This window comes from Canis lupus, chromosome 23, assembly GCF_003254725.2.
Source record: "Canis lupus dingo isolate Sandy chromosome 23, ASM325472v2, whole genome shotgun sequence".
NCBI lineage: Eukaryota > Metazoa > Chordata > Mammalia > Carnivora > Canidae > Canis > Canis lupus.
The window spans coordinates 9,199,003-9,226,003 of NC_064265.1; the positions used below are offsets into that span (position 1 = coordinate 9,199,003).

At 42.3% G+C, this 27,001-nt stretch overlaps 1 protein-coding gene across 8 annotated transcripts in view; it reads left to right on the forward strand.

The window, feature by feature from the left end:
- Positions 1-27,001, forward strand: part of LOC112668731 (myelin associated oligodendrocyte basic protein) — a 54,125-nt gene that overhangs the window by 3,236 nt on the left and 23,888 nt on the right. For 4 of the 8 annotated variants that reach the window (XM_025461222.3, XM_025461219.3, XM_025461223.3 and 1 more), the window contains 3 exons: positions 5,629-5,706; positions 24,216-24,425; positions 24,707-24,973. In XM_025461222.3, coding sequence (XP_025317007.3) covers positions 24,220-24,425; positions 24,707-24,973 — 473 coding nt within the window. In that variant the 5' untranslated portion in view covers positions 5,629-5,706; positions 24,216-24,219. Of the gene's footprint in view, positions 1-5,628; positions 5,707-24,215; positions 24,426-24,706; positions 25,019-27,001 lie in introns of all 8 variants that reach the window. The other 4 variants (XM_035704864.2, XM_025461227.3, XM_025461225.3 and 1 more) reach the window with 4 other exon arrangements.

The following is a 27,001-nucleotide window of genomic DNA, read 5'->3' on the forward strand; positions in this document are numbered from 1 at the left end:
TGTTACTCTGTTACCTCTAACACATTCGGTAAAAACTTGATGGTATTAGCTGTGGTTAAAAGACCAGTCTGTTTTAAATGTACTCAGGATTTTGTTTTCATTCAGGCGTGATGAGGGCAGCAGATTAGAAGATGATTGCCATTGAAGATTGACACTCACAATTCCCAAAAGGAGGATGCATGCCTGACCATGCAGAGCCACATGAGGAAACACCTGGATTGACAAGGAGCCAGAGGGAATGAGGGGAAAGCATGGCAAGAGCTTTGTGGGGTTTTTTTTGCAGGAAGGACTGGGCAAAGCAGGGTAAATAGACTAGGTAAATTTAGGATGGGCTAGTTTGAATAATTTCAGTGGGTTCTGGCATAAAAGGACTGTCCTGGGTTGTCTGGTTCCTAGCCATAAAGTGATTAGCACAGAGGAATGTTGGCTTAATCTGTGGGACCTTGGTGAAAAGGGTAAGTGGCAAGTGTAGGCTCTGGATTGGCTGGTTTAAACATGAAAGTTACATTCATAGGGGAGTCATTTGTTGTCCCTAGGAATTAGCTAGCCTGGGGAAGGGCAATGTATCTGGGATCAATAGGCCTCCAGGTGCCAGAGCATCAAGAATAGAGAAAGGAAAATATAGTTAATACACAACAGCCACATTTGGAGTGAATGGGATTGGCAAAAGTAGGGCCGCATTCAGACTCTGAAGCAACAGCATTTAAGATCCAAGGACATTTGGTGTAGACAGGTCCATGGAATGTGTATCTATTTTTTATGCCAGTTCAAAAATTAATTATGAAGATAGAGGGATGGGTCTTCAGTGATCCACAGCAGTGAGGATATTAGCTTGGTGCAATGTTATATTAGTTTGGAGGATATTACACTGTTGTGTAACAAATTACTACAAACTGAGTGTTAAAACCATGCCCATGTATTATTGCACAGTTCTATAAATCAATTGTCCAATAGGCTTGGTACTCTGCTTAAAGTCTCACAAGGCTGAAACCAGAGTGCTGACGGACTAGCCTCTTACTTAGAGGCTCTGGGTGAAAATCTACACCCAAGCTCATTCTGGGTGTTGGCAGAATTCATTTCCCCATGGCCCAGGTCCCTGGACCCCCATTTTCAGGTGAGCAATGGTGGATTGTATTCTTCTGGTGCTTCAAATATTTCTGACCTCTTCCTTTGTCCTAGTTCTCTGATTCCAGCTAGAGAAAATTCTTGGCTTTTAAAAGACGTATGTGATTAGACTGGGCCCACTCAAATAATGGGTAATCCCCCTATTTTAAGGTATATCTGCAAAGTGTCTTTTGCCATGAAAGGTTACATAATTCATAGGTGTCAGCAACTAGGATTTGGAAATTGCTTGGAAGGGTCATGTTGCCTACCACAGAGGGTTTATGATTAAATATTGAACACTTGATAAAGGTGGTATTTGCCAAAATCTCCATTATAAAATTACTATTTTTTGTTTTTAATTAATATTTATTGGGAGGGAGATATTTTGAGGTACTTTCATATTTATAATCCCGCCCTCTGTCTTCCTGTGAACATAATTCAGGTTTCTACCTGAATCTGTGTCTCTTGAGTTGCAATTCAGATTGCCCAAACTTATGCATCTTTGCTTAAATTTTCAGGGAATTCTTTCTTGGTCAACACCTATAAGGAAAAAAACAAAAACACCTATAAGGGGTTAATATCCTAACTACATAAAGAACTTGTGCAACTCAACACACACACACACACACACACACACACATACACACACACACACAAGAATAATCCAATTAAAAGATAAGTGGAGGGTCTGAAAAGGTGTTTTTCCAAAGAAGGCATACAGATGGCCAGCAAGATGCAAGTACCTTGTTTCTCCTCAAACTTTCACCTGCTGTTTTTACCATCCGTTAGTGAATATTGCTTGCAGAAGTTGTTACTGTGGTATTCTTATGATGATTTTTTATTTCCCTCATTGCTTCTACATTTATTAAATGAGAATTATTCCTTTTGCTTTAGAGTGAGGGGAGGGGCAGAGGGAGAGAGAGAATCTTAAGCAGGCTCCATACTGAGCACAACCCTGAGCCAAAATAAAAAATCTTTACTGACTGAGCCACCCAGCCACGTAGGCACCCTAGGATTATTATTCAAGGAAGAGTTTCTCTTCATTTACTTTGATTTTTTTAGATTCCACATATAAGTGAAATCATATAGTATTTGTCTTTCTTCTCCTGTCTCATTTCACTTAGCATAATACCATCACAAATGACAAGATATTATTCTTTCTTATAACTGAGTAATATTCCATTATATGGATATGTACATACTACATCTTCTTTATCCATTCATCTATCGAAGGACACTGAGATTACTTCTATATGTTGGCTATTGTAAATAACGTGGCAATAAACAGGGGTGCATCTATCTCTTTAGATTAGTGTTTTCATTTTCTTCAGGTAAATACCAAGTAGTGGAATTACTAGATTATATGATATTCCTTTTTGAGGAACCTCCATACCATTTTCCACGGTGGCTGCACAAATTTACATTCCCACCAACAGTGCACGACGGTTCCTTTTCTCCACATCCTCACCAACACTTGTTCTTTCTTGTCTTTTTGGTACTAAATATTTCAACTGGTGTGAGGGGATATCACACTGTGGTTTTGCATTTTCCTGATGACTAGTGATGGTGAGCATCTTTTCATGCATCTTGTTGACCATCTGTACACCTTCTTTGGAAAAATGCCTATTCAGGTCCTCCACTTATCTTTTAATTGGATTATTCTTTTTTTGGGGGGGGTGGGGAGCGGTGAGTTGTACAAGTTCTTTATGTAGTTGAGACATTAGCCCCTTATAGGTGTTGACCAAGAAAGAATTCACTGAAAATTTAAGCAAAGATGAATATGTTTGGGCAATCTGAATTGCAATTCAAGAGACACAGATTCAGGTAGAAACCTGAATTATGTTCATAGGAAGACAGAGGGCAGGGTTATAAATGTGAAAGTTTACAAGTGCAGTTCTCAGTCAGGGTTGTTGGACAAAACAGACTGAAACTAGGTCAGCTGGAATTGGTTGTGTTAATTTACCAATGAGGGATTGAAACTTGTCAAATCTCATTGGTTCCTTCTGAAGTGAAGAATGGGAAAGAGTCCAGTGTCATGGTGAAGAGGGAGTTAAGTCCAGGCCCAGGGCTTGCAGTTGGCAAAAAATTCACAGTTCCTTGAGGAGAAGGTGCATAAACTCCTCCTTCCATATGACCTCCTGGGCTATTTCATTCTTTTTTTTTTTTGAGATTTTATTTATTATTTATTTGAGAAAGAGGGTGAGAGCACAAGTGGGAGGAGGAGCAGAGGGAGAGAGAGAGAGAGAGAGAGAGAGAAGCAGCTTCTCTGCAGAGCAGGGAGTCCGATGCAGGGCTCAATCCCAGGACCCCGGGACCATGACCTGAGCTGAAGGCAGACACTTAACCAAATAAGCCACCCAGATGCCCCATTTTATTCTATTTTAAAGATTTTATTTTTAAGAATCTCTACACCTAACGTGGGGCTTGAACTCATGACCCTGAGATCAAGACTCTTGAATGCTCTACTGACTAAGCTGGAGGGAGGGGGGCTCCACCCTATTTTAAAAGAGACTCTCCTAGCTAGGTTTGCTTGCTCTATCTTGAAATCTTTTTTACACCAGATATATTATTTGCAAATATCTTCTCCATTCAATATGTTGCCTTTTCATTTTGTTGATGGCTTCCTTTGCTGTGCAAAAGCTTTATATTTTGGCGTAGTCACAATAGTTTATTTTTGTAATTTATTTTTAAAAATTAATTTAAATTTCAAAGGAAGAGGCTCATCTGATTTGACAGAGAAATCTTACAATAATTTTTACAGTTAGTGATACAGAGTTGTCAGTTGCATCATTACTATGATTAGCTATTGACTAAGACAAATTATCAACTAAGACAACTGTGGTATTATGATTTATTTATTTATTTTTTAATATTTTATTTATTTATGACAGATACAGAGAGAGAGGCAGAGACACAGGCAGAGGGAGAAGCAGGCTCCATGCAACTGGGAGCCCGATGTGGGATTCGATCCCGGGTCTCCAGGATCACGCCCTGGGCCAAAGGCAGGCGCCAAACCGCTGCGCCACCCAGGGATCCCGATTTATAAGGAATATATATTTAGTCATGCAAATGACCAAAATATATTTCTGTCGTGTATTTGGTTTTTGTCTATGGTTTCTGGTGCATAGCTCCTAAAACCTTTGAAATTTCCTACCATGGGGGCATAAAGATATCTTGTGTTATGTTAATTAGATAAGCTTGGAAAACCCTTAGACAACATAAGGATGCAAGGGTGGGGGTAGGGGGCTGAAGGTGATTAGAAGGATGGAACTCTTATTCCTACTTCCTGACCCCTGAGGAGGAGAGGCTGGAGGTTGAATTGACCAATGGCCAGTGATTTAGTCACTGACAACTGTGTAACGAAACCTCAATAAAACCCCAAGGGGTTGGTGAATGCTTGGAAATGCAGGGAGAGCCACATGTCTGGAGAGGGCAAGCTCTGCCTCCTTTCCCTATACCTCATTCACTGTATCTTTTCATCAGGCTGTTGATATGTAACTAGTGTTTCCCTGAGTTCTGTGAGCCAGTCTAGCAAATTAAGGGAACCCAAGGAGGAGATTGTTAAAACCTTCAAGCTGTAGCTGGTTGGTCAGAAGCACAGGTAAGAGCCTGGGATTTGCCACTGGCCTGGAATCTGAAGTGGAGAGTAGAAGGCAGTCTTGTGGGACAGATCTCTTAACCTGTGGAATCTGATGCTATTTCCAGGCAGATAGCGTCAGAACTGAGTTGAATTCCCTGACACCCTGCTAATGTCCCAGAATTACTTGGTGTTGTGTGCATGGTGGTGGTGGTGGACACACCCCTCCTGCACAACACTGGAATCTGGTCTAGGAACTTTAAAAGAACCAATCAGAATGACAAGTTTCTTTTGCAGGTTATTTTTCTATCTATAAGACCTCTTTGTTCAAACAGCACTTCCAAGATCTGATATATAGTAAGAAAGGAGGGGGCAAATGGTTATGGATGGTCAGTCACACATCTCCATATTGCATGGGAAAACAAGATTGATGTGAAATTCTCAATTTAATGTCTTATCAAATTGGATTCCTTCCTTGAGTTTTTAATGTAAAAAATGTGTCTCTCTTCCAGAACTGTATAGAAGGAGGACATTCCAACTCCCTTCTTGAGATGCTTTACTTAATTACCATGACTTGCATTTTTAAAGGCAGACTCTGAAATTTCATTTATTTTAGGACTTTCATTCATTAGTGTTATAAGTAAAAATCTGATTTGTAGAGCTCAGATTTACTAGAAGTGACTGAAGAATGTTTACTTAATGGCAATGAATGAACTACAGCATTTTTCCTCTCTAATGATAAGTTAGTCTTTAAAAAGTTTGCATGCGATTTTGTGATTATATTCTCTCCCTAGCCCCCAAAGAACAGATAACATCTAAATTACATCTCACAATCCTTTCTAGGATGGTGAGAGTGAAGTTCTGTCTATAGTACATATGAAGTAACTACAACTCAAATTACCAAAATACTGAATTAACCAGAATACATTCTACTGCTTCACTTTTAGGGAAAAAAGGAGCAAATGATACCAAGACAAGCTCATAACAGAGATCTAATCAGCAGATGTGTACGGATGAAAATACAGGTACAAATGAATTTCTTATATTCTTTTGGATCTCCATCTAAATCGTAGTATAATGATTACTAGTATTCAAAATGTTAAAGTAGAATGTGGAATCAGCAAAAGATTGAGCAATCAAACTTTCAATGAGAGTTAAACACTTTAGAAAAGCTTATTCCAGGTGTTTCACAGTACCTTAGGTTTAGGGAGGTGGAAATATGAAAAAAACCACTTCTCTGCATTCGAGGAATGATGACCCCAGACACTATTTGTCTACTTTTGGCAAACTCATGTACTATGCATGGGGAGAAGAGCCATTCTATGAAAAAGAGACTTCCTTGATCTTTATCTTTAAATTCTACTCAGAAGATTCCTTCTATTTCTTTGTCTTAACTGAATCTAGACAATCTTCTAAGAACAAGGCTTCATCTGTCAGCCTTCCAAATGGGGGGACATTTCCCCTCCAAGTGACTCCAGAATTGAGTGTGCCAGTGTCCTCCCCATTGCCACATTCAGGCCATTAATCCTTTCCTCTCTAGCTAGTTTTCCTTGCTTTGAAGCTTGTGCTCCATTCCTTGTGCTGGTCTTCACCTGAACTCCAGTCATGCCTCCTCCACTGGTGCTTCTCTGGTCAGCTCCCTCACCCCTTCACACCAACCCCATCTATCAGCCCACATGACTTTAATGTCCCTATGAATGAACAATTCACCACTCCAATGAATTACCGACTCTGCCTCATCCATTGCATGTTATGGAACTTGGCAATACTTGAAACTACTCCATTTCTGAATCTAATGGTGCAAACATCTCGTATTCATTCATAATCTTCTTTTCTTTCAACTTGCTTTGTTAAGTACCCTACTACTTCAAGTGGACCTTCCCTTCCATCTCTACATCCTCTAATGAATCTATTCATCAATTGCTCTTTTCTACCTATTTTCTTTCTATTATTGGTAGATTTTGGGATCCATCATGCCAATTACTTTGCGGCAAATTCACTCCTAACCCTAGATGAACCCATGCCTTCTTGTCTGCATCCTGGCTGCTGAAAACACCCGAGGAAAAACACAGTGAGGCAGACTGCTACCACTACACATTAGTGGTCAGTGGTGACCCCACCCAGGCCATCAATACTACCTGGCAGCTTGGTCTTCAAATGTCTACAGATTCTCTGTTAAATCTGTTTTATTTTTCACAAATTCCCAACTTTCTCATTCTCAGCTATGTTTGCTTCCTGTTTCACTGGAAAAATGGAGTCCATTAGATAGGAACTTCATACAGCCAACTGCTTTCCCTCTTCCAACAAAGGCTAACCCTTCTGCATGTGCTCTGCAATCCATCTCATCAGGGTTTTCTCAGGGACACTAATTATTTTCTCTTTTATTTTATTTCAATCTCTTCCTCTCTTAGATCCTTCCCATCAGTACTTATGTTGCTATTAGCCGTCACATTATAGTAAAAAAAAAATAAAAAATTCTGGAAACCACATAATCCTCTAGCTACCACCTCTCTCCTGCCCTTCATTCTCAAATCTCTGGCCTGAGTTGCCTACAGTGTCTCTCCATATTCTTAGCTCTAATTCTCTTCACAAATCTTCCCATTTACCTTCTGTCTCATCCACTCCATGGAAACAGTTCTTGTTAAAGTCACGAGTTATCTCCATATCACTTAATTCAATGTACTCTTTTTTTTAAACTTTTATTTATTATGTAATCTCTACTTCCAAAGTGGACTTGAACTCAGTACCCTGAGATCAAGAGTCTCAGGCTCTACTGGCTGAGCCAGCCAGGAGCCCCTCAATGTCCTCACAACACACCACCTCTCAGAATCATTCCACCAAATTGACCACTCACTCTTTTGAAACCTTTCTTCCCTTTGGCTCTCATGATATCACGCATTCCAGTTTCCCTCCCTCATTCTGACTCTTCCCCTCACCCTTTGACAAACACTCCTCTTCCACCTACCCTGTAAATGTGGGACGGCTCCCTGACACAGTTCCACCTTCTCCCCACTCCACATTCTGCCACCAGGCAATCCCCTCCATACCCCTGGCTTCAACTGCTACCTATGTTCCCACCAACTTAAGTTCTATCTTCCACCCAGACTTCTCTTTTGAAACATTCATTTGACATCTCCATCTAGATGTGCCTCAAATACCTCAACCTAAGTGCACCTAAAACCGAACTCATGATTCAGCCTCTTCCCCTAAAACTTCTCTTCCAGTAGATGCTTTTACCACTCACCTAGTTCCTTGAACTATATATACCTTGGGCTCAGCCTTGACTCCCCTTCCTGCTTCTTTGAATAGACGAATGATTTCAACATAATATAGTAAATATGAAGATGGAAGCATATAAATTGCAAAATGGAACAAAGATAAGTGGCATTTCATCCATCTGAGGAAGTCTACCAATGTAGCTGCTAGTGAGTGACTCAGAGTGGCCTTGGACCCAAAATTCAGACAAAAGCTTAGTCAACAATCTGGTGCTTATTTCAGCTTCCCTTATAGCTGGTTCTTTTCTTTGTCTTCCTGAGACTAATGCCCTTGGAGAACCCAAGGCAGTTTAGCAGCTCTCTTTGCCGAGCTGTCAGTGGAGCAATAAATCAGCCCATCAGGTAATCTAGCTTTCCCTTTTTGCCCTCTTGCTGTGAACATAGGCCAAATTAACATTTAGGTTTTTCTGTAAGACAATGCAAATCTGGAAGATTGGTTACCTATACAGGGAAAAGGTGAGCAGGGACCAAATCACTAGGAGTCTTGTTTGACTTCTTAAGAAGCAAGGACTTGCTTTGTAACTGGGAGAAGCCTCTGAAGTTTTAAAGTAGGAAATGGATACATGAGGAGATAAACTCATGCCTTTGGTTCTTTCTCCTGGAACCTCCTGCCCCTTATTTATAGAAAATTGTGGAATTTCACATCCGAATAAAATTCTAGTGTAAGTTCACCAATCCATACAACAGTGTATTGCATAACTTTTAGAAAAAAGAATGTCAGGTTATGAAAATTACATTCAGAAAATTATTGTACTTCTTACATGTTTATCTGGCTCCACTATAATAAGCAAAGTTTTTACTCCCCAAACATTTGCAAAATATATTATCTATGTGCTAAGGATACCAACCTTGGGTCACACTTGTTCCTTTTCCTCTAATAGCTGAATTCAGGTAGAGTTTGTTGTCAGAAAGGGCTCTGCACAAGTCTATGGGATAGTGGCCACTGTACTTTGTCCTTGTCACCTGGCACAGAGCAATGAGGGCTTTGTTCGCTCTCCAGATGGGTTGTCAATCCTTAGACAAATCGAGGCACTTTTATGCTGTTATTTTAAAGCCTCAGCAGCTCCCCAACTCAGTATTGGAGTTTGGCAGGATGCTGCTGTCTGTGGGAAAGTACCCTGATTCAAAATAAATATCTCTAAGAAATTTTCCATTACCTGGAACCGGTTTCTTAGTTCAAGAACCCACTGTTCAACATTCACGCTATTGATATGTAAACATTTTGGTTGCTAAGGAGATAGACAAATGGATAAAAGAGGTCAAATGGATAAAGACATCCTCAGAGAAGTCATGTAGTGACAACCAAAGTTTACTTCCTAGGCATAGTTTTACTGCTGCGGACGATCAACACGGAAGGCACAGCCTTTTATTGTGTAAATCTACACTCAGAGGAAAGCATTGCCCTCGGCCTGGTTTTAGAAAGCATTAAGGGTCTCTAAGGAAGGTGGTGAATGTGAAGTTGAATTTGCGTCGCAGTGATACTTTCTTTCCTGGCGGAGGAGCTGGGGCTGAGTAGAATTTGGAAAGCTATATGGTAGGTGAAGGATGCCCTGGTCTGCAGCGAGCGAGACCGCTGAGCCTCCGGGTTTTATTCCAGAAGCAGCTCTTCGCAGAGCAGTGGGCACCTGCGGGAGGCCCGGGCTCGGGGCCGGGGGCGGGTCCTCGGGGGAGCTCCAGCCCAGCCCAGCCCCGGTTCCCTGCGTTCCCGCCCCCTGCGCGCCTCCGGGCCCGCGGGTCCGCGGCCTTCTGCTCGCCTTTTAGCTCTTCTGGTCCTGTTTTAGCTCTTCTTTTTGGGTCGGTCGGAGTGGGCGTCGATTTACATTTCCTTGCTGTCATTTCCTGGAGTCCTACGGAGTTCAGGATATTTGCATAAGATTACCGGCTTTTAAAGATACTTCCTTTATATTTTTTGTGTGTGCCTGTTTTCATATTTTTAAAAATTTGTCATTTGTTTTCTCTTTAACACTCTGATTATGAAACCTTGTACTTTTATATATTCCTATATTTTTCTCCTATAATGGCACCGATCTTTTACCTTGTAACTTCATGGCATCTTTTGTTCTATAAAATCATAATCTTTATGATTTGTTTTCTTTCTCTTCACATCTGCTGTGTTAGAAGCCCCACAGACCAGCCTACCTTAGGTGGGATCCTGGGGATCCATTTACTAGCTCTGTGTAGGTTCTTTGACTTCTCTGTATCTTTGCTTTCTCACTTGCAGGAAGGGGCTACTGTGAGGTTGTGAGGATGACGTGAGTTGAATGCACAAAGCCCTGGAACAGTGCGTGGCTGGTATCTCTGGACAGGTGTTTGCTATTGTTATTCCTACCCGGGTTATTAGTCTGCTTTCATTTTTCTCCATTTTGAGTAATCTATCATTTTCCAGTAACAAACAAACAAACAAACAAACAAACAACCCCTCTGTTATGAACTATACTATGTTATACCTATGTGGGTCTGTTTCTAAGCTCTGTCCAATCCCCTTGATCTACTGGTCTATTTCCAAGGGCAACACTCTATTCTGTGTGTGTGTGTGTTTTAAGGTTTATTTATTTATTTTAGAGAGATAATGTGAGAGCAGGGGGAAGGACAGAGGGAAAGTGAATCCTCAAGGGGACTCTTCACTGAGGGAAGAGCCCAGGTGGTCAATCCCAGGACCCTGAGATCATGACCAGAGCCGAAATCAAGAGTCCCATGCTTAATCAATTGAGCCATACAGGCGCCCCAATACTCTATTGTTTTAATTTGTATAGCTTATGATAAGAGTCTCTATGTGGTAGGATAAGAACCTACGCTTATTCAAAATTGTCTTGGCTTAACTTGGTCCTTTATAGCTTCATAAGAATGATGAAATCATCTTGTCAATGACATGAACATTTGATATTTATTGGAATAGCATTACGTTTATAGATTTGTTGGGGAATATTCAGCATATTTACATTGACTGTTTCTTTTGCAGCCTTCAAAAAAGATTTGCAAATTTATTCACGAAGGTCTTGCATTTCTTTTATTAGATATATTCTTTTTATCTGAAGTTATCCTGTGGTTTTGTGGTCAGCTTGAATGGATTCTTTTATTTTACATTTCTAATTGAATCTTCCTAATCTATAAAAATGATTTTGATTTTGGAATATTGATCAAGTGTCCAGAAATCTGGTTGGAAATCTTGAAATCTTCTTTTTAGTTCTAATTAGCCTGTAGAGCTTCAGTGTTTTGTTTTGTTTATTGCACTGGTTAGGATTTCAAATACAGTGTTGAATAGTAGTGATAGCATCCCTCTTGCGGTGTCTGATTTAGATGAATGTTTCTAAAATTTCACCCACAGTAAGCTGTTATAGATGTTTTGGTAGCTAGCTTTTAATAATATTAGGACCATCCCCTTCCCCACCTTCTTTGTTAAGAGTATCTATCACGATTGGATTTCGAATTTTAGTTAATGCTATGTTACTGATCTTATTTCTCCCCTTATTCTGCTAATATGGTAAGTCATACTTATGGACTTCCCAAATCTAAAACATCTGAGGTTTACCATCTCTAGTTTGCATTATGAAACATTTTACCTATCAGGTTGGCAAAAATCTGAGGGTTCAATAATCTACTTTTATTGTTGACGTGTTGGGAAAATGGGCTTTATCATACATTGTTTGTAGAATAAATAATAATTTGTACCAATCCCACGGAGAGCAAATTGGAAGACACCTATCAAAATCTGCAGAATTACAAGTGCACAGATTCTTTGATCCACTGATCCCACTTTTAGAGATACATCCCTCAGACACTTGCACGTGTGTGACATGATGGGTGCACAGTTTTATTCAGTATGGCATCACTTGTAATAATAACAGATGGGAAACCATCAAACTGTTTACTTGTAGGAAACTAGTTTATGCTCTGACCTTTAGCAAGTTAGAGGCATCTGTCATGCTTCCTTCCATCCTGCCATGTGTCATCATCAACATTAGATCCTCCTTGGCAACTCAAGATTTAACATGTTTGGTACATAGTAGGTTCTAAGTTAATATGTTGAATAAATGAATGTTCAAAACGGTACCCTTTCTCCCCTCTTTTGGAGCTTTCCCCACCTCAGTAAATGGCTCCACTGGGGATTTGCTCAAGCCATATGCCTGGCAATCATCCTTGCCAATGGACCCCACATCCAACCCATACTCAAGTTATATTTGATTTCCAAGATCCATCTTTGTTCCCCTGCCTCAATTGAAGTCCTTGCCTCTGTCATTGGTCCCTTGTTTCCTTCCTATTTGCCTCCAGTCTATGTTGCAAGAAGCCTGAGTGATCTTCATGGAACATAACTAGGAAGACTTACCTTGGGATCCCTGGGCGGCGCAGCAGTTTGGCGCCTGTCTTTGGCCCAGGGCGCGATCCTGGAGACCCGGGATCGAATCCCACGTGGGGCTCCCGGTGCATGGGGCCTGCTCCTCCCTCTGCCTGTGTCTCTGCCTCTCTCTCTCTCTCTCTCTCTGTGTGACTATCATAAATAAATAAAAATTAAAAAAAAAAAAAAAAAGGAAGACTTACCTCCTCCGGTCCAGATCTTTCAATGACTTACATTCTTCCTATCCTTTAGTTCACCTTCAAGGCCCTGCCTGGCCTTTCCGCACCTCATCCTGCCACCTCGTGATGCTCCAGGTGTATCCTTGCTTTGTTTTCTAAGCAAATCAAGTGTCGGGACTTCTGTCTGAATTCTGTCCTTCCCTGTGCATGGCTGACTCCCACTTATCCTTCAGATCTCAGGCAGAGATCTGCCTTAGCCTCCCATCTTAGCTCCCCCCACTCTAAAGGGGTCTCACCACTATATTCTCTCTTAGTACCCCACTCCCTTCCTCCAGACCCCTCATTACATGGCAGTCATACATTGGCTATCCTGTTCTTGAGATGGTCTAGTGAGTCTCCCTCCACATTCCCTGAGCTCTGCAAGTACCCAGACCCTCTCGGTTTTGTTCAGCCCCCGGCACTTCAGCGTTCAACAGCTGTTTGAATGAATGGCTGAGTGTTAGTGTTGTGTTTGGCTGTACTTACTTCAGTCTTGTTCTGTGTATAATTTTTACATGTGCAGCCTGATGTTGCCTGGCCCCTCTCCCACCAGGGTCACCTGGTCCCCTCTGTCATTTATGATCACAGATTGTTTCCAAAATTCCTCCTGATGCTCCAGAGGGAGCTCACCAGCCTGAACATTTGCCCAAGTTTGCTTGAGGACCAGTAGCTCATCTCTTCAAGACAGTGTCTGAGCCTGCAGCCACCTTGCTAGGGGCCTTCTGGTTCCTGTACCAACCCTGGCTGAGGCCACAACCATTGGAGATGTCTGGGAGTACCTGAGACACTACCACATGGGCTGTCAGCTGGCTTTAGTTGCAAGGGCCAGCTTCCTCCAGTTGATGCATGCAATAAATAATCCAGCTTCCTGTGCCTTTCACTTTGGTATTTTGAACATATTTTCTATGTTAATACAGCTTCTTTCACTTTGTAAAAGGGCTGCCTAATATTCAGTCAGCCTTCAAATGGCTACTTAATATTTCCATGATTAATCAATCATAAGAATATCAATAATTAAACAAAAATCAAAGCCTTGCCAATTCCATTGTATTTGTACAAAAATACTAAGATTTCCTTGACCACCTTCTCCTTTCATAAGCTAGCCTAATTTAAAAAAATGTATAGAATAATGAATGTTGTACTTTTTCTGTTGTAACAATGTCTTGAAAGACTATCCCCTGTTTCTTGGGGAATATGCAGAAATTAAGTTGGGGATTTTCCTACCATCTCCCCAGAGAATGTCCCTCCCAGTAAGTAAAAAGCCATTTAGTATTTCCCGTCCATATTCTTACATTATTACTGGAAAATGTGTTTTACTTCTGTCTCTTCTTCTAGAATGAAAGGTTAAAGATTTTATTACTCTCAAGGTCTTTGCTTTTCAGAGAATAAATGTTAAATTGTAAAATAGAGGCAAGGTTTGACAGAAATTCATTCAAGATTTATAAGTATTTTAAGCACTTGAAGTTTATTCTCCATGCTTTTGAAATAATTTTGTATTTTATTTTTATTTATTTGTTCGTTTGTTTATATTTAAGATTTGATTTTTGAATGATCTCCACATGGGTCTCAAACTCACAACCTTGAGATCAAGAGTTGCACGCCCCACTGACTGAGGTAGACCAGTGCCCCTAACTTAGTATTTTAAAAATTGAACATTTCATGTTGTTCTTGAGACAAGTCTATGAAAATTGCAATTCCTGGTTATTCCCATCTCTTCCTTACTGTTTTCCTAATCACTTGAAGGCAGATAGGGTGGCAGTAGGGGATTTAATGAGAATTTATAGCCATAATGGGGAGGAGTTGGGTAAAGGAGAAAAAAGGCCTAAGAAGAGCATGTCCTTATTTGCTTAAGCCTTCTTCACTTTGTGAATTTTTTTAAATTTTTATTTATTTATGATAGTCACACACAGAGAGAGAGAGAGAGGCAGAGACACAGGCAGAGGGAGGAGCAGGCCCCATGCACCGGGAGCCGGATGTGGGACTCGATCCTGGGTCTCCAGGATCGCGCCCTGGGCCAAAGACAGGCGCTAAACCGCTGCGCCACCCAGGGATCCCCACTTTGTGAATTTATGGAGGAACTCTGCACTCCAGGAAGCTTATTCAAGGTAGGGGGAGAGAAAGAAAGCTAAGAAGCAAACATTCATGTTCTCTCTTTTCTCCAGATGAAGCCTCAGAATCATGGCAGGGGCTGTGGTATGGTGCGGTGGAATCATCCAGATAGGTTTGAAATTGTGTATATGCGTGTGGTGGGTGATGGGTCCTACTGACACACTTGAGTAGGAGCAGTGAGGACAGGTTGCAAGCCCCTGGCGTTGCCCATCTATTGTGGCCCATGAATCAATGCACAGCTTCGGTTGGGGAGCTTGTCTAAGCCAATGGTCCCAAGATAGGACTCTTGATTCCCCACCTGTAACACATGACACACACAGGAGCCAGAGGTTGCCTCAAGTAGATATGGAGGAGCTGAGAGGACAGAGTAGGGGGCTACTGAATAGGGACCCTGATGACCAGTGGCTTTGCTGGGGTTAGCAGTAACTTGCGTCATTCATGCTATGGCATTCCATGGCCAGCAGACGAGGATACTACCCAAACTAGCCACCTCTTCCCTCATAGCCATGAAGACCACCAGCTTCCCCATACCCTTATCCACCTTTAGAAGGATCAGAGGGAGGGCAGGAATAGTTCTGTCAAGGAGCTGAACTTTAGCTGACCACTTATAAGAAGAGATAATTTACGCCAGAAATGATCAAGGCAGAATAAATTCAGAAGTTAGTTTTGTCTCTCTTTTCCCAGTTAGTATTCAGCGTGAATAGGCTTGTAATACTGTAATTATATAATTATGAAATGAAAAAATGAAAAAGTCCTTTTTTGGGGGGTGCAACAGAGTTGATTTTGTATGGATTTGAAATTTCTTGCTAAAAAATGAATAAAAGATAAAATAAAATTTCTTGCTTTGTTATTTTTAAAAGATTTATTTATTTATTTATTTATTTGAGAGAGAGAGGGAGAGAGATCGTGTGCAGGGGTGGGGGTGTGGAGAAGCAGAGGGCGAGAAAGAGAAACTCAAGCAGATTTCTCACTGAGTGTGGAGCCAATGCAGGGCTCCAACTCTAGACTCATGAGATCACCACCTGAGCAGAAACCAAGAGACACTTTACCAACTGTGACACTCAGTGCCCCATCTTGCTTTGGTTTTTAATTAAAATTTCCCCAAGTTTATGTTAAACATTCCATTCCTTAATCCATATAACACATTACATCCTCGGGACTGATCATTATCTTCCTTTGGAGTTTTGCTTTCTGAAGCCAGAATATTGTTCTCACTGGTTTTGGACCATGAGAGGGTGAAGGGTGGCCTCCTGTCTCTCCCATGGTGAGTTCCTTAAACAAGACAAGTGCAGGCCCTTGCTCATGGCTCTGACAAGAACTGAAGGATTGTTCTGTGTTTCCCAAGTACTGACTTTCATCCACTCTTCACTGCACAGAGCCTGTACCCATTTCCACATTTGACTTCCTGTGATGCCCTGTGGATGTAAGGAGTACATAGCTGCAACATGTCAGCTCACTACTTGCATTGTCTTTCCTTACCAGAGGACTGCCTAAGACAAGGGCCACATGCCAATGCTATTAAATAACTACCTCACCTCCCTATTCTCTTTTAAGAAAACATAGTGGAAAAGAAGGAAGGATGGATAAAAGGAAGGAAATCGATTTTATATTTAGGGTTCTAAAGCCACCTGCAGTCTCTCCTTAGGGAATAGTGAAGCTATGTTTAAACACAGCTGGTGGTTATATAGAGATGCTAATGCCATTTCTAGAATATGTAATTGGATGTGTGTGTTGACTAAAGCTTCCTAATTAATTTGCATGAATTAAGAAAAGATGTAGTGGGTTCACAGAAAAATTTTTTTCTGAAGAATCCAGTTTTATAACTTTCAAGGTCATTTGGAAAGGTCGCTTTCTGTGTTACCTTCTCATTGAACATACACTATTGCTTGAGCCAGAGCAGAGGTCCTTGTGGGGACATCTGGAGACAGGCAGCACTTGTGGGACACATCCTTGTTCAGTCATTTTAATCAAGTATCGACTGAACACTTGTTCTGAATCAGGCATTGAACAAGATTCCAAGGGCAGAATTTTTAAGAAAGCAGTGAAAGGGTAAGGGTAACAAAAGCTTTCAGATGCTTTCCCAGAATTATGTATAGTACACAAGGTCAGGGCATGAAAGAGGAAGGAGTGATGGTTTCTCTTTGGGGTAAGGGAAGGCTCTGGAAAGATTTGAAGAAATGACTTGCTTTTGGGCAAAGATGATGGAGGTGTTTGCTGTGCAGTTGTTGGATGGGAAGGAAGCAAGGGGAAGGAGCCCTATGGACCAAGTGTGAAATAATCCTACCTACTAGGAGCTGGAGACAGCTGGGTTGGGCTGGATGCACACACCAAAGAAGAGTCTCTCTCTCTCTTTTTTAAAGATTTATTTATTCATAGAGATGCAGAGAGAGACAGAGGCAGAGACACAGGCAGAGGGAGAAGCAGGCTCCATGCAGAGAGCCCGACATGGGACTCGATCCGCGGTCTCCAGGGTCACGCCCTGGGCTGCAGGCGGCGCTAAACCGCTGCGCCACTGGGGCTGCCCCGAGTCTCTTCTTTTTTTAAAGATTTAATTAATTAATTTATTTATGAGAGAGTGAAAGAACACAAGCAGGGGGAGTGGCAGAGGGAGAGGGAGAAGCAGACTCCCTGCTGAGCAGGGACTCCCCCCCACCCCCAGCATGGGGCTTGATCCCAGGACCCTGGGATCATAACCTGAGCTAAGGGCAGATGCTTAACCGACTGAGCCACCCAAGCACCCCAGGAGCATTCCCTTCTTGAATAAAGCCTTATCATTAAAAAAAGGTCATCTCCTTATGGACTTTTGCCTGCAGCTCACTGTCAGAACATGATCACATGGGGAGCTGTACATGTTTAACTGGGTATGTCATGGTACCAAGCAAAATCCAGATTTGTTATTGAAGGGAAGAATGGATATTGGGCAATCACCTAGTCATATTGACTGTGATGAGTTTGCTGTTTTATTATTATTATTACATGATGTTGGAGCATTTACTCCTTCAGGCCTCAATTTCCTCATCTCTAAAATGGTGTGAGTAGGGACTACCTAGAAGGATTATTTTGGGAACTAGAAATGATGGATATAAAGCATCCAGGACATAGCAGGTATTCAATAAATAGTGGGGTGAGGTTCATGTTCCCCTCCCTTTGGTTCCTCTCTTTTACTCCCTTCTTCTCCTTCTTCAAGTACATGCCTCACTTTCCTCCTCTTTAGTTTTAGAGTATATAGAAATATCTGGAAAGCCTGGAGACTGTATTTTAGTTTAAAATTAAAATTCTCCATCCTGCCAGATAGTTCATGTTGTCTTTGCTCTGCAATTAGGTGACATCTTTTGTGAAAACATCATGCGGTGTTCATAATGATTTGTCTTCAGCCACTAACATCAAAAAAGATGTAATTAATGCTTGAATTAAATGTCATCAGAAATAACCCACTGAGATTCATTGAGAATGTGTCTGAAGGAGTCAGTAGAATTAGATAGGTTGTTTGAATTCTCAATGAAAGGGAAATAGAATTTATTAAGTGAGTAATTTACATAAGGTACAGTGTTAGGTTCTTTACCTACTTTATTTAATATTTTCAAAGGCCTCTTGAGTTAAGCATTATTATTATTTGTTCTTCTCTTCTGTTATGGACTGAATGTTTGTGTCCCCAAACTTTGTATGTTGAAATCTAACCTCCAATGTGATTGTGTTAGGAGATGGACCTTTGGGAAGTAATGAGGTCCTTAGGTGAAGCCCTAATGAATGGAGTTAGTGTCCTCATAAGAGACCCCAGAGAGCTCCCTTGCTCATTCCACCATGTGAGGACATAGCAAGAAAAATGTCATCTCCGAATTAGGTAGGGGTTCTCATCTTGCAATTTGATATTGGATTGCTTGACTTCTAGAACTGTGAGAAATAAATTTCTGTTGTTTGTAAGCCACCCAGTTAGATGAAGAAACTGAGCATATTTTTTAAAAAAGATTTTTATTTATTTATTCATGAGAGACACACAGAGAGTGTGAGAGAGAGGGGGGCAGGGGAGAAGCAGGCTCCACGCAGGGAGCCTGATGGGGAACTCGATCCCGGGTCTCCAGGATCAGGCTCTGGGCTGAAGGCACGCTAAACCGCTGGGCCATCCGGGCTGCCCGAAATTGAGCATATTAATTTGAATTGTATTTGCTTGCTTGTAACTGAAATAATAGTAGTTTAAATGAGGTGCAAGTTTGTCTTGTCTCTTGTGTAAAAGATATTCAGTGTTCATGAAGATATAGATTTTTTCAGTCTGGCTCTTGGCTGATGCACAGAGCCAAGTTGTAACCCAGCTATCCTAAGACCAGAACTTGAAGTCTTGACCACAATGCAGGCTGCATCTTGCAGGTCGATATATAAAAAGATCCAAACATTTAGGTATTAGGCAGCCTCCATATTTAATTTATAATTTATTATGAACGTGTGCCATGAATGGTTTATTTATTCAATGTCATATGATCTTTTTTAAAAAATTTTTTTTTTCTTTTTTAAAAAATTAAAAAGATGTTTAATGTTCAAGAGTTAGTCCTAGAACAGCAACTCCATAGTCAATGCACTCAGGCTTCTCCAGTCTTTCTGCTCTTCCGCTGGCTTCCCCTGCGGTGTTGAGCCATGATCCAAGATAGCTGTTGTGCCTAAGAATAGATGCTAGATGGTAGTTTGTGCACATTTTTACCTTCACTAGACAATCCTAAATTGTTACATATTAGTTATAGAAAAGATCGCAATCTTTTCAATCACATGTGGAACATTGTAAAATATTGACTATGAACTAGGCCACAAAGCAAATCTCAACACATATCAGAGTCATTATTGCACAGGCCACTTTCTCTAACTAGAATGCATTTAAATTAGAAGTTAATGTACAGTTGAAAATTTTGTGACAGATTAAAAAAATAATGGATGAATCAAAGAAGAACTCAGCTATATTCAAAATGAAGTGAAAATGACTTATAGTCATATTTCTGGTATACAGCTAAAGTTGTACTTAATGGAAAAGTTATAACCATAAAAGCATATGTGAGAAGTGTGACTCAATAGAGGAGGAGCACGAGGCTGGCTCAGTCAGAAGAGTATGCGACTCTTGATCTCAAAGTCATGAGTTTGAGCCCCACAGTGGGTGCAGAGATTACTTAAAAAATAAATAAACTTCGGGCACCTGAGTGGCTAGGAGTAAGTGTCTGCCTTCAGCTCAAAACATGATCTCCAGATCCTAGGATTGAGCTCTGTGTTGGGCTCCCAGCTCAGTGGGGAATGTGCTTCTCCTTTTCCCTGTACTTCTCCTTCTTCTTGTGCTCTCTTTATCAAACGAATAAGTAAAATTAAAAAAAAAATTAATAGAGAAAAAAAGACACAAGCCAAAAAAAAATGAAGAAAAGAAATAATAAATGTCTACAGAAATTAATGAACTAGAAAAAAATAGAGAAAGAAACAAGCAAGAAAACCAAGAGCTTGCTTTTGAAAAGAATAATAAAGTTGGATAACTGCTGGCAAGATGACTCAAGAAAAATGAGACAAGATGCAAATATATGAATTATAAAGGGGGTTGTAACTATAAATTTATCACGGATTTTAAAAGCCATAAGAATACTATAAATAATGTGTATATCTGTAAAACTTAAACAAAATGAATGGTTTTTCCAAGTATATAAATCTGAACAGCATGTAAGATATGATCCTGCTTTTTATTAACTAGATATTTATATGTAACTATTGTAAAAGGAAAAAATGTTCAAATATTTTGTGTTAACTATGGGATACAAATTTAGGAATTTTTATTGTTTTTATCCATCCAAGTTTTCTAATTTTCAACAGTGAATGTAGATTTTATTTTATTTATTTTTTAAAATTTTTATTTATTTATAATAGTCACAGAGAGAGAGAGAGAGAGGCAGAGACATAGGCAGAAGGAGAAGCAGGCTCCATGCACCGGGAGCCCGATGTGGGATTCGATCCCGGGTCTCCAGGATCGCACCCTGGGCCAAAGGCAGGCGCCAAACCACTGCACCACCCAGGGATCCCTGAATGTAGATTTTAAAACCCACTAAGGGCTGGTTGGGAAGGGATGGAGGAGGGTCACACTGCCTCCAGGACACTCGGAGTTTATATTCTAGTGTCCTTTCATGGGCCTCTTGCTCTAGCAGGGACACCATGCTGTATGATATTCCCCAACCCATTCTCTACTCTTCCTTCTGGAGTGAGCTGTTTCTCCAACTTACAGGCTTTCTCACCCTGGGACATAGACCCTTGCATCTATGCAGCCATATCCCTTCCTAGGCCCATTTCCAGTCCTTCAAAGTCCAACCTTTCTGGGAGAAGAGGGTTGAGCACAGGAGGCACAGATAGTGATGGGTCTGGTCAAAGGACCTGGGATGTTGGAGTCACACAGATATGGATTTATATCCCTTGTTTGCCTCTTTCTGGCTTTATGGAGTTGGTCCTGTTCCTTAGCTTCTCTCATCTTTAGTTTGTTGGTGATGATGCTATGTTCTAAAATGAGGTGAAGTGTATGAAGCAACCGCCATGTAATGGATGCTCAGAAAACGTGAGTTCTTTCCTCCACTGTTTGCCTGTGGTTATAACTAATTTACTAGTAAGCTTGGAGTGTTGGGAAAGGATGATTCGCGTGTGTGTTGCTGTTGCTTAGCACGTGGGGCTTAGTATTCCTAAGCTGGAGCATTGTTGGGGGGCAGAGTTGGAGAGGCAGGGAGTATACGCAATTAATCAGATACCCCAGCAACTAAATGCTGGGTTTCTGCTAGCAGGAGAAATAGTAGCCAGAGACTTTCCATAGACTATAAACATTTTACTAGGGGAAAGGGGGTATGAATTTTCATCTGCTTGCCCAGGAAGAATGTCAAGGTCCACAGAAGGGAACTGCTTTTCCTTTAGGGAATCACACACGGAGGATAGCAGGAGGTGAGACTGCCTCCTGCTGGACTTGTTGGGGGAAGGCAGAGGGTGAGAAAATTCCTGCAATGAGAATTTGAGAACTTTTCTCTGTGCTGGGGGAAGAGATGGCTGGGTGAAGGTCTGGCCATGCATGGAGTGAGCCAAGGCATCAGTCAAGTGGGTGGGAATTGAGAATTCAGTCAGAGCAGGAATTCCGAATCACAGGTCTTACTCCATGCCAGTCATTTTTAAAAATTTAGGGCAGGTGCTAGATTTTCTGCTATTTGTGATGAATGCCTGAACCATTTGGGAAAAGAGGATTCCAGAAAACTGGAGAAATTGGTGGATGTCTGGGTTGGCCATGAAAAGTTGAGTAACATTGTCTCCATGTGCTAGGAGTCTAAAGAAATGACTCCTACAGGTTAGTCCTGGAGTGTTTCATCGCTTCCCACTAGAGCAGAGACTTGCACTGAACTTTGCCACATTGTGCAGAACTTGGGTAAGAGTTTGACAGATCTTTAAGAGTCTTGGGATGAATCAGACCCTAAAAATCAACTTTAGCTTCTGGTTGGTTGAAAAATGCCTGTCTGTCCTAAGGGTTTCTTTGGGTACTCTTGGCCATGTCCTTCTCTGCAAATTTGGAAATTCCTCTTCTAAGAGGCTGTTCCTCCGCCCACCTCTCTGGCTGCCTCTGTTGTTCCTTTCCCTTGCCCCTCTCTCGGTAGTTTGAACATAGTGACTCCTCCTGGCAGCCTTCCCCAGCCCAACTCCTCGCTCAGTTCATACTCACCACATCCATTTCCAAGGCTGTGCCTCTTCCAGGAGTTGAAGGACTCACAAGTTGACAGCCGTAGCTGCTGTGTTTTGGGTGCCCACTTCCCCATGAATGTCCTGAGTGCCTTCAAGTCACCATATCCCAGACAATGAGATGATCTCCCTCTCTCTCATCTATTTTGATGACTGATGGGCTGATGGCCATGACAGGGCTCCCAGTCCCCAGGACTAGATCCTTCACGATGACAGTTAACTCTTGTCCTGCCTCATCACTTGCATCTGGCCACCCTTGCTTCTCCCACACTGCAGTGCCGACAGAGTGGGCTCTCAGGCAGACTGTAGTTGACCCTCTGTGTCTTTCTTAGGTATCAACCATTCCCATCCCTCCACTAACTCTTATCTCTGACTGTCCAAACCCTTACGGTGAGATGTGATGTTTGTCCCCATGATTCTCTACCTGCTTCCCCACCCCAGCATATTGTCCTTCTCCTGTGAGCCCTCCAGGCCAATTTACCCACACATTCTCATGTTGCAGAACATGCTGTCTTTGTATCCCACTTACTGACATCTATGTAATATTCCTCCTCTACACTGTAAGCTCATTGTTAGCAGGATGTTAATCTGAACCATCCCCTTAACTCCCTCAGGATCTGGTACAGATTTGGGCTCAATAAGTGGGTTTTGTGGCTGTCAACACCCCTTGTGCATCCTTGGCTGCCTGTCTACCCAGATTGTGGATAACTCTCTTGAGGACCGTGATGATTCAGCTCTGTGTCCCTGACAGCAGCTGGGCACTGTGCTCGCTTGACCTAAATATATAAGTGTTTAACTGAATGGTTGAAGATGACCCCATTAATCACTTCCTGTTTATGTTTATTGTACCTCAAAGAACTGCAACATTAAAAGTTTTGGATAAAGTGGTTTTGGATAAAGCGGGTGAAACTTTATCCAAAGGATAAAGAGGGGTTAGAGATGGAGAAGGGATTCTAGGAGAATGTAGTGTGACAGGAGAGGAAGCCTTTAGATGGAGAGAGGGATCAAAGAAGACAACTGGTTTGATAGCATGGAGGTCTCTGGGAGGCTATGGAAAACCATTTTTCTTTGGAAGGAAAGGAACAGAAGCCAGATTGAAGTACAACCAAGGGAGCTCGATGTCATGACCCTGAGATCATGATCTGAGCCTAAGTCAAGAGTCAGGCGCTGAACCGACTGAGCTACCCAGGCTCCCACAGTGAATTTTGACATGCATGTGCACCCAAAGCGATCCCTCTCAGACCCAGGCTCAGAACATTCTCTGGCCTCAACAGGCTCCCGGTGCCCTTTCCTAGCCGGACTTCACCTTCTCCAAACATAGCTATGTTCTGATTTCTAGAACTGTAGACTAGCTTTGCCTATTTTTGAACCTCATGTAAATTGAATCAGGCAGCTTGTATTCCTCTGTGCACCACTTTTTTTGTTCAAGATTATGTTTATGAAATGCAAACATGTTGATCGTTCTTTTTCATTGCTATGTAGTAATTTTGTATGAATGTTGATTATAATTTTAGTACCGAAATAGTATTATTATATTTTAGAGAAAACGCCTTTCCTAAACCTAGACTATTATTTTGCCACAAATATGTTTGATTTTGTAATATTTTTCTTACACTAAATGGGTCATTAAAACATAAGTGAAAATGTGTCCATTTTCAGAAAACATGATTAAAAACTGTGCAAATAAAAATCAATAAACTCTTAATTTAGTTCCTTTCCATAGAGTTGGACAAGAAGTTGATCTTCTAGAGTCAGGGTGTAGGACAAGGCTGCATGTTAATATTGGACTATGGGAGTAGCAGGGAGTAGCCTCCTTGAGTAGAAAGCTCCCCGCCTCATGTGCTGTCTTATTTCTCCCCACTGCTCCTTGCTCCAATGATTTCTAGTGAGATGAGTCAAAAAACGACTAAGGAGGGTCCCAGACTCTCCAAGAACCAGAAGTTTTCAGAGCACTTCAGCATACATTGCTGCCCGCCATTCACCTTCCTCAACTCCAAACGTGAGATCGTGGATCGGAAATACAGCATCTGTAAAAGTGGCTGCTTCTACCAGAAGAAAGAAGAGGACTGGATCTGCTGTGCCTGCCAGAAGACCAGGTAAGTGGTCTGCGCTGCCCCGGGCATCTGCCGGTGCGGCCTGCGGTCTCTCGCTCCACGCCCCCGCCTGCTCTGCTCTGCGATTTCTGGGCTGCTCGTCCCCGACGCCCTGCAGTCCGCTCCCCGTTAGACTAGACTCTGCCGCTGGAAGGTGCTGCAGGGCGATCGGAAGGTGGGAGGGGGAGCAGGGCCTGCCTCCCGGTTTCCAGCTCCTGTCAGCATCCCTTAAGCAGCAGAGGAGAGCCATGGCTCCAGCCTCCAGCTTCTTTTGGCCCCCTCAGCACCAGCCGCCGTGCAACGTCCCCTCAGAGGCCCAAGCACCAGCCAGCTGCACCCCCCGCCGTGGTCAGAGCACCGGCCAAGCCACGGTCCCCTCCGGCCAAGCCACGGTCCCCTCCGAGGTTCGAGCGTCAACCACGCCCCCGCCCAGAGGTCCGACCACCACCAGCCAAGCAGCGCCCCCCTCAGAAGTCCAAGCAGCCGCCGCGCAGCAGCCCCCAGAGAGGGTCAGGCACCAGCCGTGGGGGGTCCCCCATCAAAGCTTCTAGGTTCTGGTAACACCATCTCTTCCCTTTTGTTCCCCCAGCCCTAAGGTTAGTAGCTGCCTCATGTATTTACTAACATCTGGGTTACCTCAATGGTGCTCTCTTGGCCTTGCCAAACCTGTGTCAATTCCCTGCATTAAATCCCCTCATTTGAATAACTAGTGTGGCTTGTGTTTTCCTCTTAGAGCTGCGGGTACAGTACTTCCGATGGCAGTATCAGTTGCTTCTTTTGTCTAGGAGGACTTGATCAGTTGATTAATTTATCAACTCAGAGATCCACCCCAGTAATAGATTGTGTAAATGAGGCCCTCCAACACTGTGCCTCAGAGAGAGGAGGAAGGGTGATGAGGGAACTGGTTCAGCCAATTCATGCACCCATCCTCCTGACATTTCATCTGATGTTAATCTCAGTGGCAAGATCCTTCATTCATTCACTTATTAAGTCATTCAACAAACTTGATTGCATACCAAAGAGTTCCATATATCATACAGGGGGATGGGACTATAGCAGTGAACAAGCCAGGTTGTGACTCACCAGGTTGAAACAAGAGAATAGTTGGTCACTATGTGGGGCGTGATTGCCTTAATATTGTCATAATCAGCAAGTATATGGAGCTATGGGAACCTGGAGCAGGGCTCTGCCCATCTGGGGTCTCAGAGGAGGTTAGGCTAGGGTAAGCAGAGAATAAAAGGAGGTCATGCAGGGATCCCTGGGTGGCGCAGCGGGTTAGCGCCTGCTTTTGGCCCAGGGCGTGATCCTGGAGACCCGGGATCGAATCTCACATAGGGCTCTTGGTGCATGGAGCCTGCTTCTCCCTCTGCCTATGTCCCTGCCTCTCTCTCTCTCTGTGACTATCATAAATAAATAAACATTTAAAAAAATGTTTAAAAGGAGGTCATGCAGAGACAAAAGGTGAGCCATAGACATGTTTTTGTCTGTCCCATCTGAGACTGGTCAGCTTTTCTCTTTTTTATTTTTATTTTATTTATTTATTTATTTATTATTTATTTATTCATTCAGAGAGAACGAAGAGAGAGGCAGAGACACAGGCAGAGGGAGAAGCAGGCTCCATGCAGGAAGCCCGATGTGGGACTCGATCCGGGGTCTCCAGGATCACACCCCGGGCTGCAGGCGGCGCTAAACCGCTGCGCCACCAAGGCTGCCCCTCTTTTTTCAAATAGACTTCATTTTTAGGTCAGTTTTAGGTTCATAGCAAAATTGAGTGGAAGGTACAGAGACTTCCCTCCCTGCTCAAACACATGGCAGGCCAATCTTTTAGTCCTTTTAATATTTGGAAATTAAGCTGTTTTGCAGATTAATAGTGGGCACTAATTATATTTGAGATTTTCATACCTACTCTGCTTAGCATGTTACTGTGTGCGCATGTCATGGGCTGTTGAATGACTTACAGGGGAATCAACTGAAGAGCATGTTAAAGATGCCCCCGGAGAATCTAATTCCTTGGGTCACCAATGAGGTCTGGAGATCTGCATTTCCAACAAGCAGCACCTCCACCCCAGCATAGTGACACAGGTGGTACACCCTTTGAGAAGCACTGATTTAAACCATCCATAAATAAATGATCCACATTATCTGTAATGTTCAGTAAAGACACGTGGAAGGGACCACACGTATGACGAAAAGTGAAAGCATTAAAAAGATGCAAGATAAGTGAGGTTAATTTGTGAAGGAGGTAAGAGGCCTCCAGTCTCTAACCCTGGAACAGGAAGTTGCATGCTAAGTTAATTAGTCATTAACTAGTCATTAATTAATTAACTAGTCTCCCAAGGGGCCTAAGTCCAAGAGGGCTGGCCAGGTAAGATAGGAAGTGTGAGAAGCAGGGGAAACTAATTAGATACAAGGCATGTCATCTGTGGGGGTGCCTTCAAGCCACCATTTGCAGCGAGTTGCGTGATGGCTGCTTGGATGGCTGGGGGTTCAAGCAGTACACAGACAGGAGATGGAAGACCGTTAAGGCCAGCTTTATCTGTCTCCACCCAGCCTGCTGGTTTTATTCACCTAAACTCCAG